Genomic DNA, 17,155 nt, shown 5'->3' with positions numbered 1-17,155 from the left:
ATTTGAATGAGTTGGATGAGTTTGGTTTTCTTGAGAACACCATTGGAATACTGAATGTCTTCAGGTGATCGTGACTGAAGCTGTGAAGCCAGCCAAGATGAAACAGTTGACAGATAATCATCCTGTCAAGTGAGTAAAATACTGAGAATGAGAAAAGAACTCAAAGCAGTAACCACGGTATCAAATGGAGGGAACTAAATAGGTGGAAAAACTGACCCACCATCCAAAATAAGTCTAGATAAATCACTGTGTGTGCTCCTATGAGTGTAAATATAAACATAAAATCATATAATCTGAATCTGCATTCCACAAAAAAACTCACCGAGTTTGATGGCACACCGAGGTTGGTCTCGATGTAGGTCTCGGTTTTAGGTTCTACTGCTTCCTCGGCTTCCAGGATCTTCTCCACGGGCATGTCCTCGTTGGCGCAGCTGGTAGACTCCACCTCGTTCTCATTTTTCTCCTTGGCTCGCTGGCGCTCCTCCTGAACGGCTGCATGTAACAAAACTGGTTTCGGTCACTACTGCTGTTTTACAAGGTCAGTATGTGATCAAAAACACACTTTGAAAGAAAGAAAAATGCAAGCTAATAGGGTTTTGACTGTGAAGCTTAGCAGCTGTTTTGGTTCACATTCACAGTTTGGTTCAATGTGATAAATAAACTGTGCACTGCAAGTCCTGCAACTAGTGAACAAACATCTAGCCTGAGTCTGTTTTCAGTGCTGAATCTTCCCCTTTGATTAATCACTTGAATTCTTGCTACGTTTGTGAGTGTGGAATAATTGTCCACACTCGGCTCTACATCGGTAGTGAACTAAATACATATCTGGTGCTTGTTCATGGCTGCTTGTGCTTGCCTGAGTCTGTAATTTAGTGTTCGACATTAAGTGCATCTTGGTAAGCAACTGAATAGTTCATAACTCCGAATGTACAATGCCAGCAAAAACATAGCCGAGAGAGTTTAATCATCAATAATTGCTTCAGCAGTGAGGATGGAAAACAGAAAGACCTTGGGTCTGCATTATGTACAACAAAGCAGCATGGAAATGTCCAAGGACATCTTCCAGTTTCCTTATCAAAGATAAGTCTTCTTTACGCAGTGCTCACTGACATACACAGATCATTTCTAGATAAATAAATAACATTTGGCCTGTCACTCTTTTGCTACACCATGAATGGAAGCCAGAACATCCAAAAAAAAAAAAAAAGTCTCAGCACAAATCAATGAAGACTTTATCGTGTCTAAAAACACATTCAAACGCAACCGTGCTGGTTCTGTCATCTGATTGGCTTGGCAAGCAGACACAGGAAATGGTTTGTGTGCCGAGCAGACACAGAGACTCACTGCGGCCGAGGCAAGAGAAACCGCACCTCCACCCTCAAGTGAGAATGAAAAAGACGCATGTCTGTGTGTTTTCCGTCTTTTCAAAGGGCTGTAATTCACTTAATTCAAAACACCACCGAAAAAAGTACTGTGGCTTTTTTTTTACATGTTTTTCTTCCAGCCATGGATTAATAAAAAGCTCTTGACATAATGTGTTTTGTGATAAAGGGCTGTTGGAAATTTAAAGTCAGCATGCAGGTTTATATACACACACCTGGAGAGCTGCACTGCCACACACACACACACACACACACACACACACACACACACACACACACACACACACACACACACACACCACACTATCGCACACAATGGGGTTTCAGATCTGACTGAAGATCTGTCTTCTTGAGTTTCCCTTACTCTGGTTTCTATTCCAAGTCCCGAATCAGAGAGGCCGTGGTCTTGTTGTGGGGGGGAAAGGAAAGCAGGGGTTGTTAGAGGAGGAGAGGGAAAGGGGCCCCACTTTAGAGGAACTGCTGTCTGGCAGTGGAGGTCAGCTCAAGGGTAGAATACTTGTGTTGGAGTCAGGGAGAGGTGAGGAGGGCTGAAATCATGTTAGCTTTATTCTCCCCTCCTCCTCCTCTACTCTCCTGACTGGGAGAGCATAAATTCATTTAATCCTGTTTTTCTGTGGATTCGCTCAGCCTTTTGGGCTACTGTTGCCATGTTCTCCAACCACAGCCCCCGGGCTGCATGGGGAGGCTTAGGCAGCATTGCAAGTGAGGCAGAAGGCAGTAAATGATAATATCCTTGAAAGGAATAAAGAGCCCAACAATGACATAAATAAAAACAAGAGAGAGGAGATGGGAGGCCAAGTAAAGGTCAGGAAAAAATGGCCTTAGATAGAATATCCTCCAAAACATACCAATGAAAAGAAGAAACCTATTCTCCTCATTAACTGTGTTTTCTTCAGTAACCACCCACAGACACCTGGTTAACACATGCTGCTGTTTTTGCATCCTTAGATCTCTTAGCCATCTCCAAGCATCAAGTAGTGTAATCTATGCACTCTTTTCAGTAAGCATGGTTGCCTTGATGAAGAAAGGCAGTAACTGGCTTGTTCAACGTGCAAAAGAGTGCTTAACAGCACTGCTGAAAGGGCTAATATTTTTAACACCTAGATGGAGTGTTAAAATTCACACCTCACAGAATGTTTTTCCTCCCCTCAGACCACTTTCAACCCCACTGTAAGCTTCCCCCTGGAGACGCTTTACGCTCCATACGCTCCATAATGAATTACAAAAGCTATCTGTCAATTCAGTGTTCACGTTGTGTTGCTGGGTTTCTTGAACTGCTTTGAGCCAATATAGCCATATTAAAAAAAAAGAAGAAGCTGAAGATGACATGAGAACTTGATATAAAAACAAGTGCATGGGTGCGGTTTGGCAGTATGCAGCAGACACATGTTTCAAGATGTGCCATTAATCCATTTCTGAAGAAGAAATGCAAAAAAAGGCAAAGTTGAGAACTGGTAAAACAGAGGGAATAAAGTGTAGCACACAAACGGATCATCAAAATGATTCTCCTTTGAACAAGGACGATTACGGGCAATAAAGCCGAACCCAGAGTACTCAGGTTCACCCCAAAGTCAAGATAAGTCAGGTTAAAACCTGCAGCCAAAAAATCCATTGGTTTGAAGTGCAACCGAATCCCAGAATCTCAATGAGAACTGAAGAGTCAGTGTTTCTCTAAGTTGTATTATGTATTTGTTTGGGGTGGTTTTCTATTTAATACTTGGAAGTAAAAGGTAATTATTATCCAAACACAACAACACCAGATAGTCACGTGAAATTGAATAATTAAGTGTTGTAATTATGTTTGTGTGATGTGAATATTAAAAGCCCGACAAGGGATGAGGGTTAAAAATGAGAAATAGCTAGAAACTCTATGCGCAGCACATCGGTTTCTTGCTCCAATTCAGAACTTGATAGTCTTCATTTCATTGTGTGCTATAACAGCAACAACTACCATGTGACTGTGATTCACCTGTTCAGTACTATGGAGTCCTTCTATGCACTTCTGTCAGTGTTTTTACTGTCATTATTGAAAGGATCAGAGAGATTAATAATCACTGCCTTATATAAGAACTCACAGATGTCAGCAAATCCCTGGAGGGAAATTGCCAAAATTATTGGAAGTACAAAGAAGTGGAAAATCATGTTTGCTTCAAAAAAAAATCAACAACAACAAAGAATTGGCACCCAAGAGGGTGGGAAAAAAAGTCTTGTGAGTTTATTTGTTTCTATGGTGGCTGGCACCACATATAAAGCACTGGGGCTCGACCACAAGGCAATTAACACCTTGGAAATGAAGCATGAATGATGGCAACGGCGTTAGCTACTTACGTCGGTTATGCCGTAACCCCGACAAAGATTGAATGCAGACGTTTAAATCTTTTAGTCTTAAAGACCAACGTCTGATTTAGAAGAAAAAAGGAGCTGAAGGTTCTGTTTTGAAGAAAGATGGGATTTGCATTTGCACAGACCCAGTCCATGTTAATAGCCTCTGAAAATGGGAGACTATGGAAAAAAATAAGTGTAATTCCTAAACAGGTAAAGGAAAACTTCTGTTAAACCTTTTGAATTAAAGCTCAAAGTCTCTGGTCAAAGTCTGCAGTTCCAGTAAAATAAATATCTATTTATGTGTAGGTAATGGTTTCCTTTTAAAATAACATTAACACTGAAAAATGACTGAATAATGGTAGGAATTGAATAATGATCTTAAACTGGGTTCGAATAATAGGCCCTATATTTCGTCCCATGTGGCTGATCGAATCTTTGAATGTCTTCCAAAAGGACAGCATTATGTGCACACCATCAGCAGCTTATAACTTTAGGAATGTGGTGCAAATTTTTCATCGTGCTGTGCAATTACAAGACATCATCCAGTTGGAGTACTCAGTTGGAGTATTAAACTTCACATATCTTGCAACATAAGTACAGCATCCATCTTTTGCACTGTGTGAAAAATGAGGTGGCTTACAATAACTAGGTAAGCTGTTCCCCACACCACATGTAAATTTCCAAAAATCATTAGAAGGAGAAAAAGACAAAAAAGGATTCCAGGAAATACAGTGGAAACATAAACTCGCATAGTTTCATAGTTTAACCGAGAATGTTTTTCTTCAGTCTACATTGCTGAAGTCTCCGTGTGGATTGCCTGCTCTCACAAACCCTCATTTGGTTTCCATGCACAGCCATGTTTGATTCATGGCGCTGAACAGATGAATGCATTCTAAAAAACTAATGCTGCAAGCAGAAAATTCTCTCATTTGAGATGCCGGGTTTTCTAAAAATTTGATGCGTCTCTAACATATGACGTCAGTTACCCTTGACATCGCTTGCTGGGTGAGATACAGTTGGTCTTTGCAGCTCTGCATCACTTGCCAAGTTTATCAAAGTATTCTGTTTTTTGTTTTCTTTGGCCTATAAGAAGTGGAAACTTTGCAAAGAAAAGGAAGGATTACATTTGACATGTCAAAGTATTTTATGTCAACTTCTAGGGTATTTTGAAAGCTCTGTCGTTAATGAAGTCGTAGCTTAAATGAGTATTTGTGTGCAGTGTTGGGTGTAATGTATATAATGAAATTACATTCTTCAGTAACATAGTAATGTAACGTGCTCTTGTACTAAATTCTATCATTAGATTAAAGTTAAAATGACGTTGTTACTAAAAGTTCTTCAGCTGGGAGGCAGATAGAAAGGCGGAAACATAAAACATCAAACAAACTTTCTTTTTTTCCTGTGAACTTGTGCTACAATCAGATCATTTCAGTTTGCGTGCTAGAAGCAGAAAAATGGTGAAGTGGAAGATGGACATTACTGCATCCAGGAAACAAACAACAGCTTTGTACTACTAACATAACTTCGGCTCTTTGCAAAAATCTGCACAGCCAGCATGCTAACGCAAAGCTAAAGCCCAGATATGTGTGCTGGCCCCAGCCCAGCAGTCAGGCCCTAGACTTCAACAGGTAACAAAGGCAGTGATGAGCAGTCACGCTTGCAGCGCTGCAGCTTCCTTTTCAGCCTGTGCATTATAGAATTAAAGTAGAATCGCTGTGGCAATTGCTTTGAAGTGTCTTTGGGCTGTTTTTCAACTTTGCTTTGTTTTTTCAGCTTTGTGTTCATACATAAATACTGAAAGAAAGATCGTATGTGTGTCCTTATTAGAATAGGGATTTGTTTTGGTGTAGCTTAAGTTATATCGTTAACTATACTGTTAACACATTACTGATGAGTAATGTGAAACTGATATATTGAATAATGCAACAGTTATGTACTGCACTTTCATTTCAAGTAATGACTCCGATACTGTTTCTGCACCAGTGTCAAACGCACCAGCAGTTTGAGTGCAAACCAAATTCAGAATACCCCAAAATTCTGGAATCTCAAAATTCAGTATATTTCTACTCACAGAAATGCCAAAAATACATATCATATGGACTTCTGAATGTACTCCTCGGCTACTCACTTCCCCAAAATTGAGCCTTTTAAAAGGAAGATTAATAAAGATAAGGAAATAGGAAAGTGAGACATTATCCTCAACGGTATGTGCTGTACCTTCTCTCTTCATGCCCATGGCTAAACACTTCTGGTAGCGACAGTACTGACAGCGGTTCCTCTGGCGTTTATCAATGACACAGTCTTTGTTGTCACGACAGGTGTAGGTCAGGTCTTTGCGGACAGTCCTTTTGAAGAAACCTTTGCAGCCCTCGCAGCTGTAGACTCCATAGTGTTTACCTGAGGAAAAGGGAAAAGAGATTGTTTGCTTAATGTTAGTTTTTGATCCTTATTTTGGAAACATAAGGTGACACGGTGCACATGGAATTTGCTGAGTTGGCTGTTTTGCTGCTTCTTCATTAGTACACACCTATGACCTTACCAACTACAACACATTCGCGGAATTTACTGTGATTTCATGAACATGTTATTTACCATTCTGTGGTTACAATAACACAAAGAAATACACAGGAAACACTTTGAAAGAACAAAACAAAAATTATGATCACAGACTCTTCTACTAACTCTTTGGTGATGAAGGAGAAGAGAGGCTCACTAAAGGGAATATGTGAGGGGGGGGGGGGCATTCTAATATGGTGTTGTCTGACCCTGTTTCTAACAGCTCTTTTTTGTTATTTATGACGGATGGAGTCCATTTGGTTTCTCCAGTGTTGATCAAACTGTTTCTTTGTTAGCTCTCTGCTGGGTCAGACCACCAGAGAAGATAAATAAAGCCCCCGAGCACAGCTAAATGAAGCATGACTTGCTATTAAACATTGTTTTGATTTTCCCCCCTTGGGTGCACACAGCACCAATGACGCAGGATGACAGTAAAACTGTCCAATGAATTAGATATCCACCTTTATCCAGAGGCTACAAACTTTTCATGGTTATCCCCAGAAAAAAATGAAACACATGGTTATTTGTTGGCAGTGTGGGAAAAAAAGAGATTTAAGACAACTCTACAAAGATGAGTGCTGTGAGAGTCATTTCCTCGGATAACCCGTGGTTATCTGTTCACCCAGGGTTAATGTTCTTGTGGTTCAGGTGGTTAAGCTAGAAGTTGGCCAAATGATAGCCAATGTTTAAGAAAACTCTGGAGCAAGCTATTGTTCTTTGAGAAGCCAAAAAGGTTATTTACAATCTTTATTTATTGTGCAACCTAAAGTGCTACGTGAGAAAGTTTGATTTGGGACAAAAAAAGATTACAGAAATATTAAGGGTGCCAGACTTAAATGGAATTTTATGCCTTTTCTTGTAACACGTTATATTGACTTTGCTTTATTGTTATCGTTACCATCTTTCAGAGACTAATCAAAAAATAGCCTTAAACGACCACCCACCCACCCATCCGTCCATCCATCCGTCCATTACTGCTTATCCATGTTTGGGTCAAGGGGCCAGGAGTCTAAGGAGAGACATCCAGGCCTCCTTCTTCCTGGTCCGTGTCTCTGCTCTTCTAGGGAGACTCCAAGGCATTTCCAAGATAGCTGAGAAATGTAATTTGTCTAGTTTCAGGTCTTTCCCAGTGCTTCCTCCTGAAAATCCACTAAACAGGCTCTGGTTGGGCAAACTCCCATGCACACTCGAATATCCCGAAGAGGATAAGCAGCTTGCCCAGTGTTCCACGATAAAGACAAAAACCACATTGTTTCTCCTGAACACACTGTAGAATATATCTTGTATCTCTATCTGAATATAATTTGCCAGTGTCTGAACTCTAACTGTGTTGAAATACTTCCAAGTATTAACTCCAAAATCTGCCTCTACTTGTCCCACTATTCATTGTACTGACTGCTTCACAGTAGGGATGAATGATGAGTTGCGCATGGTCGCCTTCAGACATAGCGCTTTCTTGTTTCAGTAAAAAAGCGATTCAAGGTTAGGTTTCATCCAATCAAGATGATCTTTTGCCACATGATTTAGGTTCCTTTCATGTGCGTTTCTGTTGCTGCCCTCACATGCTTTTTTTTCCAGGAGTGGCTTTTTTCTGGCTTCCCTGTCATTTAGCCCAGATTTTTAAAGAATTCTGATGACTGTTGTCTTTCCAGGAAGCTCTCCCATTCCAACAAGCTGCAGTATGTAGTTCTGCCAGAGCATACTGTGGGGCCGTTTTCTGACCGAAGTTCATGTGTGGATCTTCTCCGGAGGTTTCTCCATGTGGTTAGAGCCCAGGCTTGGGCAAGATGCTGTGTAGTCCTGTTTTATTTTAATTGGAAACAGTGCAATGTTATCCAGTCTAAGCTGTTTAGATTTTTTTTTAATAATCTATCCCATGTCAAGTCTCCCTACAATCTTTTAGAAAACTGCATAAAATTCTTAGAAATTTCTGATTGGGAAGTGATTTGTGAACATGTTCAAATAGTCACCTAAGTGCTAAGCAGTGCTAAATGGACTTACATGGAGAAGTTTCACTGCTCATCTGGAGTTCTAAATGATTAGTGGGAATTTCCCAGAATTTTAAATACTGTAGTGTAGAGGTGACTTCATTGTGTCTGCTGCACACTGTTGAAGCAGCTGTTAAAAATTTTAGATGCAGGAGATGCAACATTCATTGTTCATCAATCCGTTGATGAACAATGGCATTCCAATCACTGCATCCAGTTGGATGTTACTGCACCCAGTTGGGGGCAGACATCAGAAGGCCCATTTTGAGTAACTACCTATTTCAGGGTCTTCTCTTGTGTGTTTCTGGTTCTTGTTCCCCTCTACTCTTGTAAACCCCTTCTTATCCCAGAGGTGTAGGGCTCTTATAAACCCATATACTCCAATTTGAAGCTTCTCTCTAAAATGTGTAGTCCAAAAAGCCCCATCCATTTCCACTGACATCCTCCCAAGTGAACTTGGTGTTGCTGTTCACTGCACAGATGTGCTCTGTGAAAGTTTCCAGTTCCTGTGTTTTGATTTTCCCCCTTCGCACACCTACCTTTAAAAACAGTAATCTCCAGTGAAAATAACCTTAGCCATTACCAGTTCTCAAAAAGATTTCTGACAAGGTCAATTCTGACATTGAATTATTTTCATGCTTCCTTTGCAGACAGTCATCACAGTCTGATGTCACTCACCTGAGGAGCGGTCACCGCAGATGGCGCAGATGTGTTTGGTGAGTGACAGAGCTGTGCTCGAGGGCTGGGCAGGCACCTTCATCACGCCGTTGAGGCCCAGTGGAGGCTTTATGTCCTCTGTACTGCTGACAGAGTTCATTGGAGAGTTCAGCTGGAACATCAACACACAGAAACACACACGCCGACAAGTCACAATGCAGCCCGCTAAACTCAAAACATCAAAATCGCACAAGCACCGTCAAATAAATCACATAAGCTTAAGGTCAAATTCACCAAGAAGATTATACACAATAAGGACATTAAACTGGAGTAATGTCACTCAGGGAGTACTGAACAATCTGAAATGTACAAAACAAAAGCCATATTAAGACTACTGATGCGTAATATAGATGGTCAGCAGCCCTAGCAACACCTCTTTTTTCCTCTGTCATTTCTCCCTTTCACTCTCCTCCCTCCTGTTCCCCTCATTTTCAGATCTAAATCTGGCGCAGCAGGATCCTGCACCACTCAACCCCAGGAACTCTTTTATTCATGCTCTCAACAAGCCCTGCTGGCTCCAAAATGTTCAGCGGTAGCATAACTCTACTGCAAAATTGAACAGTACAGCAGAATAAAGAGACAGCATTTGTTTTAGCAGCAGCGCAACGGCAGCCCTAAGTCTAACTTCAATAGTTGCCTGTGTCTCTCTCTCTGAAGGAGCTTTGATACAATTCATCCAAAAATGACCCCTCTTTGCTTTCTGCTGAAAGTGAAAAGCAAGGGGGAGGCTAATTATTATAACAAGCTACACGCTGTTTCCAGAGGAGATAAACGTTAAGGGGAAATGTATAAATTATTCACTAAATATACTGGATGGAACAGAAACAAGCCAACTATTAGTGGGAAAAAAATGACTTCATGAAAAAAAGTAAAAGCACTAGTCTGATCGACTGTGCTAAAACCACAGTAATTTTACATGATGGTAAGAAAGGGGGAAGGAAAACTGCATATAGTCAGACAAGTAGATTCTCCACAGGCACATTCATAACAGAGGGATGAGAGACAGAACACTATTGGCAGAGCAGAGCCAGATGTGTTTTTATTAAGTTACCACACATGAGAAATGACTTATAGCACAAACACTTTCTGAGTTAAAATTAAGTTCATACTGTTGCAGAGAAACCCTGTCTATATCTGCTGGGATTAGGAATGACAGAAAAGCCATTTACATCTTATGATGACAAGGCTAACATATTTTGTCACTCTAAAACACACCCTAAGCTGTGTTTAAACTCATCTGACAAAAGTACATTAAGAGCATAATGGAAGAACATAGAAAAGTATACATCAGGGCAAACAATGCCCTTTATTAGACGCACAGGACATAAACCAAACAGCCACTGAGTTAATATGCATGTTGGTAAGTGGTTACACAACTATAGTTGTAGCTGTGTAATATCTTTATAACTGGGAATTACAGAATCTCAGGTTTACATTGCTACAATTCATAGAAATATCACTTAGATTATACATGAAACTAATTAGGATATTAGCTAAAAATGCCTTGAAATTAAAATGGGTATTATTCTGTTTTTATTCAGAGTACACGAGTAAAGGTGATAGACTTAAAAACTTTCAGGAAAAAAAAAGAAGAGAAGAAATGTTTTAAGTGATTTTTTGCAAAATCACATTTATTGGATACACACGTGTGTCCCGGTGAGCACCAAATGGATTTTTGATCCACATATTGTTAAAAGCAAAATCATACTGAAAACTTAAAAGAAACAGACGGGCTGAAAATCAAAGGAGCTGTAGCTGAGATATACTGACTTTTAGTGAAGGGTCAAGCTCCAACAACCCTCCAGTCCAGAGTTCCCATATTTGAACTCATCAGCATGTTTCATAAGAAAAGAAAGTCAAGGAGCAAAGCTCCTCTAGAACCATGGACAATATATCAGTTTAATTTATTTTTATTTCTCTATGTATTTTTACAGATCATGTATCATAAAGATAAGGCAGATAAGATATGCATACAAAAAGACTTTTATATGCACCTTATATGTAAATATGTAAATAACTACATACTCAAATTGCAAGTACACACGGCCAAGATACTACCTGCACTGCACACAAACTGTATACAAGCCACTGTGGCATGTCCCCTTCAACAGATTACACACCCTAAAATCTGATCCCTCTTTAATGCTGGAAAAAAATGTTAGCTGTGCCAAATACATACATATTGCTGGAAGCTACAATACACCATGCTTCCATTGAGAGAAATATTCAAGCCCATGGTGATTTGCCATCACATCAAATAGGAAATACTAGATGTCTCCTGCATCATTTTACACATATTTCCAGAGAATTCAGCATGACATATGGGGTGTCATGGGAACTTGGGAAACTGAGTTGAATTTCAAAATTATAGCTTACATAAGTTAGAATGTTTGGCTGTGTGAATGATGGATTAACTTGGGAGGGAGGGATGAGTGAGTTAAAAAGGCTAAACCTCCTTTCACCATAAGGAAATGTTTAGTTTACACCCTGGCACTCACCACTGGCCTGAGCTATGCACACAAGCAAACACACGCATACAGAGGCACACACAAACAGCCTCAGTTGGAAAAAAAAGGTTACCATCCTGCACAGTTTCTTATAGTACTTTAGACATCAAATAAAGGTTAAAAAGGAAACATTGTAGAAAAACACAATACAGTGCAGAATTTCAAGGGACACTAAAGGTCAGCAATGCATGCAATTCAATATCTGAATCAACTCCTGGGAGTCAAAGCTGATGTCATTGTTTTCTTCCAGTATAAGGCCACGTGATAGGAGCGTGACGAATCAATTAAGGATATGCAGTGGCTTACAAGATGCAATCAGCCAGAAAAAGTTGGTTTAATTTTTGCATCTGGTTTTCAAGCTAAAAAAATGTCAGTGTTCATTGTGTATCTACTTATAGCAGAGCTTATCAAACTTTCAAATACCCCCCCCAAAAAAGTTTGCAACACCAGTCCCACCAATCCTTGCAGAATCTTACTAAAATAAATATCTTCAAAACTGGATTTAAAAGAAAAACATCCCGTTTGTTTTCCATCATTAGATGATATTCATTCAGATGAACTTCTTTTCATATTGTTCCCCTGGTTATCCAAGCAAGCCAAAAACCCAACTCCCCACTGAGGTTCAATGCCCCACCAGGGGGCCTGTCACACAGTCTGTGGAACACCATGGTTTAAGGGGTCCTAAAACAAAGACCTAGTGTTGATGCTAGTGGTAACTGTGAGAAAGAAAAAATTAAATGGAAAAGATTAGTTTGGATATAGCCTCAAATTTGCAGGACAAAAAGGATACAGGGATATACCTGCATCACTTTGGCAGCACGTGAACACACCCACATCTATGCAAGTTTATCCACATGCATGCACAAACCCACATCATGAGGTCTTACCTCAGTTAAACGCCTGAGTCTAGTCCTTTCCCCTGGAGTGCAGCACTAACAGAGCTGTCTTCCTGACTGAGACAGTCTCTATCAAACCCTCTTTCTCCCTGACAGAAAAGATTCTTCCCTCTTACAATCTATTTTCAGTGAACCTGCAACTCAATCTCAGCAACACTGCTCCCCAACAGTGGGGTGGGCAGGCTAGGGGGGACTTTTCTTTTCCTTCTGCCCATGGCGATGGAGACAAGGCAGGGAGATTAAAGTGGCTCAGGACTAGTTCTGGAAATAGAATATATGCACCCGCCCTTACAGCACACACACACATATGTGAACCATTGCAGGGAGGTATGCCAGTTGTGTGTACAGCTCTGGGAAACCCCACTAACAAGCCTCTCTTTAGACACCAAAGAGACACTTTAAGGACAAGAAAGCTTAAAACAGACGAGGGTCATTTAAAATCCAAGACTTTTCAACGTAACACATGATTCCCTGCAGAACAATGTACAAAACAAAAGAGACCTGAAATGGTCTAACTAAATTACACATTTTTTCTCTCTCTGCAGGTGTTACATAACATGTTGTGGAGGGCATTCCAGTGATACATCCAGTACAGTGGGGGTCTGTGTCTGCTTGAGGGTGTCAGATTCTGCACTGAACTGATATGCATGATTATGTGTTCTGTGCCACCTGCTGGCTCCAGCATTCTGCTGTAACATTCAAACATTAGGCTTAAGGTGATGAATTAATAGTTCTACAAATATGAATGGAAAAGCGACAGAAAGTATCAGCGGCTGCATGGAAATCTATAAAAAAACAGCACGTAAAAAGTTATTTATAAGTGTTACTTTGGTTTGGAATTACAAAAACACTATGACACATTGTGCCAAACAAGTGTTTTTTTATGTTGGGTCATGATAGCAACAGATATGTGTGGTTCATTACAGTGAAGAAAAAACAAACAAACTAGAGGTGCACCAATCGATTCTCCGGGGACCAACATGGGACGATTTCCGACCAGTTAGCCTCCAGTATGGACACTTATGAACTGGTCCATTTTGTGGGTGCAAAACATGCACACAATGGTGCAGGTAAATCTCACACACACACTTATAGCCACACACTATCATGTTAGTGTGGAAGTTACCCAAAGTAATCTATGGCACACCACCACAAAAACGCTCAAACCAACAAACCACATACCCGATCATCCCCTGTGCATTTTAAAGAAACTACAAAGGAAAAGTGGCTAAAACTAAAGCTATCCAGAGCTCAAAGTGAGACACAAGCCAGCAACCTAAAGTATGTGGTAAGAACAAAGGATGAAAGCACAAATTTAGAAACAAGTGAGAAATAGAAAAGATTTGACAATGAAGCACCTGCCCTGTTATCTGTTAAAGGAATAAACGCACTGGAAAATGATTTAAGCACCTGACATTTGCTTTGTTACATAAATCAGTACAAATTGTAGTTTAATAATTCATTTTATTTTGAAAATAAAAATTGGAATTGGCCAATAAAACTGCAATCAGTTCATTTTTAAGCGAAACCAAATTTTTACTATGTGACAGCAGCCAAAAACAGTACATCATGGCCTTTATTACACCAATATATACTCCAGTTACAAAGTACAAAAAATCCAATCATGAACCAGTGAAGATATCTCAAAAACTAAATATACTACAAAAAGATAAATGACAATACAATAAATTATAATATTTTATTATTGAAACCATAAAGAAAAAAAACAATAGTTCAACAAAATAACAATGAAGGGGGAAAAAAGTGTATTAGTGCAGCTCACATTACTCATAATTCATTTTAACAGAAATAACAGAATATTCTTGGCAGCTGAACAGCCCCTGTGAACTATTAATATTCTATGACAATACATGGCGGTGGAAATCTAAAGAAAGGAGCGTCCCCTGAGCGAACACAGGACAAAAGAGAAAGAAGAGTAGAGACAGTAGAGGCCTGTGCTTAAGATGAGCTTAGCTCGATTCAGAGAGTCAGAGCACAGAGTTTGCTCGTAAAGATACTTCAAAAGGAGACATCAAATCCTCATGCACCACTCCTTAATGCACAATCCTCATGTGGAACTTCAGTTACTTTGCTGTTCAAGGGCACCTTTGTTAATACAGAGAAAGTTATCTTCACTGGGTCTTTTCAAAAACACCCTTATAGAATTTCTTCATAAGGTTTTCCATTAAAGAGCGGCACAACATGACCACGAACTGAATGTTCTACTTCACAACCCACTGTTTCCGATCACACTCCTGACACTTGTTCCGCTCCCTCTACTGTGCTTTGCTTAAGAATTATTAATTTTTGTAACTTTAATTTATTTCTGCTTTAAGGCATGAAACTGAAACCATCTGCAGCTAGAATGTAAATGCAAGGAAGTGTGAGTGGACCTGATACAAATCTGCTGTTGACACGAGATGAAGTCTAACCAGCTGTCGACTGAGAGGTGAGGACAGGGGATCAGGTAATGATCTAGCCTAATGATAACCCCGAGTCCCCTTTCACCTCTGACACATTGTGACAATCACTTCCTTCTAAAAGAACACTTATCTTGGGACTCGTGCAAAGCATGGGTGGAATGAGTGAGAACTTTCCTCTCATCGCTGTGTTGTGTGTGTGAGCGTTATCTTGACATGCATCAACAGAGACGGGGTATCAGGTTTCACACAGGGAGGATGTGGTGATGGACCCCTCTTCTGTAGCCTGTGGGCTTTAGCCACAGTTAGATAACTTATGAGAGATCTTAAAGACACTTTTTTTGAACGCAAACAGCTCACATTACAAAAACTAATCAACGGACACATGCACAGCACAGCTCATGCAGTCATTTGTGGATGAACTCTGGGATCCTCTGCGAATAGGTCCTGTCATGTAACAGCAAATTACATGAGTCATGCTCAGGATGAGGAAACAGGAAGGAAAGGCAAATTCTAGCTATTACAGTATGCACTGTATGACCATCATGATTACATCCAGCACTCTCAGAATTACTGTCAAAAAGACATTTTTTGGCCTATGTAATGGAAAAATGTCCGTATACTTTATGCTTCTACAGACTGCAGTACATAATGTGTACTTACATTGTACTTACATTAAGCTTTCTAAATACACAGTAATTAAAAAGCACCGTGTTACCATTATATTCACCCCTACATAGTCACTGCATTGGCCTATTTCAAAAAGAACAAAACGTTATAACAGGAAACAATAATGTGACTATTTTTTGAACTGCTTACTTAGCTGAAGCCTTGGTGATTGCATGTGGAAACCTTGTATTTATGGAGGCTTTTAGCATAACAGTGAATAATTAAGTCTCCCTCAAAAGTCTCAGTGAACGAAAGGAATCAATGAAAAATAAAAAAAGGATCCCTCACTTACACATGGGATCACAACGTGGCCATAATTTATGTATTTTAATAGCTTATTAAGTGAATACATACATTATTTATCAACCATTAAATAAAGCCTTTGGTTACAAAATATAAATCCTTCCTAAGTATGTCTTTTTGTAAAATAGCTCCGTGATTATTGTCACTAAGCTCTATTAAAACGCTCTCCCTACTCTCTCCCAGTAGAATTTAGCAGAAGCAGACATTATTCCAGACAGCTTGGAGGTTTCTAACACTCGCACCATGCTGTGCCATAGCAGATAAAATGAATCATCGCAAGCACTGCCAGCTTATGTGTGTGTGTGTGTGTGCGTGTTTTGACAGAAACTTTTGTTGCAGTGAAAAAAAGAGGATATTAAGCCTATCAGTGCTGTGGAAGCAGTGAGCCTTGCAGCAGTGAAGCTGGAATACACACAGTAACTTGCAGCTGTTGTCTCACCTCAGAATGGCACTGCTGGGCACGGATTTTGTCTAAGTGTTTTTGGAATCTATTGGAGTTTTTGCACATACAGGGGTGGGTTCACGGCATGAGTGGATCTATGTGTCTATGTGGATATATGAATTTCTGGAGTTACATGCAAGCACAAGCGTGCATTATCATTTGGTCTCCATGTACATGTTCTGGCTTTGCGTGGGTGTTGATGAGCATACAGCAAAAGCCAGGGTGTTTCCTGCATAGAGAAATTGTTGGTGCCACCCAATGATGTTTTAATCAGAGCCACCAGAATTTAGTTTCAATAATTATTTTAATTAATAATCAATTTGATTGAGTTTGCATGAAATTCAGAAGATATATGCAGCATAAAACTTGAATTATTATTTTTTTATTAGTGTGTGACCTAGAATGCAAATACTCTGCATATATACATTTATAATGGCCAATGATAAAATTGTCTTATTCCAAGGGAAAAAAACAACAACAAAGAAAACAAAAACAAAAAAACCTCACTGTTTTTGCAACCTTTGAATAAACATGTATTTCTAACTGATAAAATGAGCTACATGCTGTAATACTGTCTGACTATTGTAAATTAGAGATGCACTAAAAGATCACCCAGCAACTACAATCATATGTATTTGACAGGCTGTGATGGGCTGCTTAATCTTAGATAAAGATTCTGTGCTAATCCGTCATAGCTTGACATGCACTTGTCCAGAAATGTAACTACAGTGGGGCAAAAAAGTATTTAGTCAGCCACCGATTGTGCAAGTTCCCCCACCTAAAATGATGACAGAGGTCAGTAATTTGCACCAGAGGTACACTTCAACTGTGAGAGACAGAATGTGAAAAAAAATCCATGAATTCACATGGTAGGATTTGTAAAGAATTTATTCGTAAATTAGGGTGGAAAATAAGTATTTGGTCACCTC

The 17,155-nt window shown here is 39.7% G+C and overlaps 1 protein-coding gene across 6 annotated transcripts in view; it reads right to left on the bottom strand.

The window, feature by feature from the left end:
• The window catches only part of rxraa (retinoid X receptor, alpha a), a 104,173-nt gene that overhangs the window by 14,867 nt on the left and 72,151 nt on the right, over positions 1-17,155 (bottom strand). For 3 of the 6 annotated variants that reach the window (XM_014329470.2, XM_014329473.2, XM_014329472.2), the window contains 3 exons: positions 8,951-9,110; positions 5,946-6,125; positions 323-507 (listed from right to left, as the gene is read on the bottom strand). In XM_014329470.2, coding sequence (XP_014184956.1) covers positions 323-507; positions 5,946-6,125; positions 8,951-9,110 — 525 coding nt within the window. The remainder of the gene's footprint in view (positions 1-322; positions 508-5,945; positions 6,126-8,950; positions 9,111-17,155) is intronic. The other 3 variants (XM_042214370.1, XM_042214371.1, XM_042214372.1) reach the window with 3 other exon arrangements.

The sequence above is a fragment of the Haplochromis burtoni genome, unplaced genomic scaffold (assembly GCF_018398535.1).
Source record: "Haplochromis burtoni strain Fernald_Lab_line unplaced genomic scaffold, NCSU_Asbu1 Contig_556, whole genome shotgun sequence".
NCBI classification, from domain to species: Eukaryota; Metazoa; Chordata; class Actinopteri; order Cichliformes; family Cichlidae; genus Haplochromis; species Haplochromis burtoni.
Note: the sequence above shows the minus strand (reverse complement) of the source record. Positions and strands in the feature narration are given on the sequence as shown.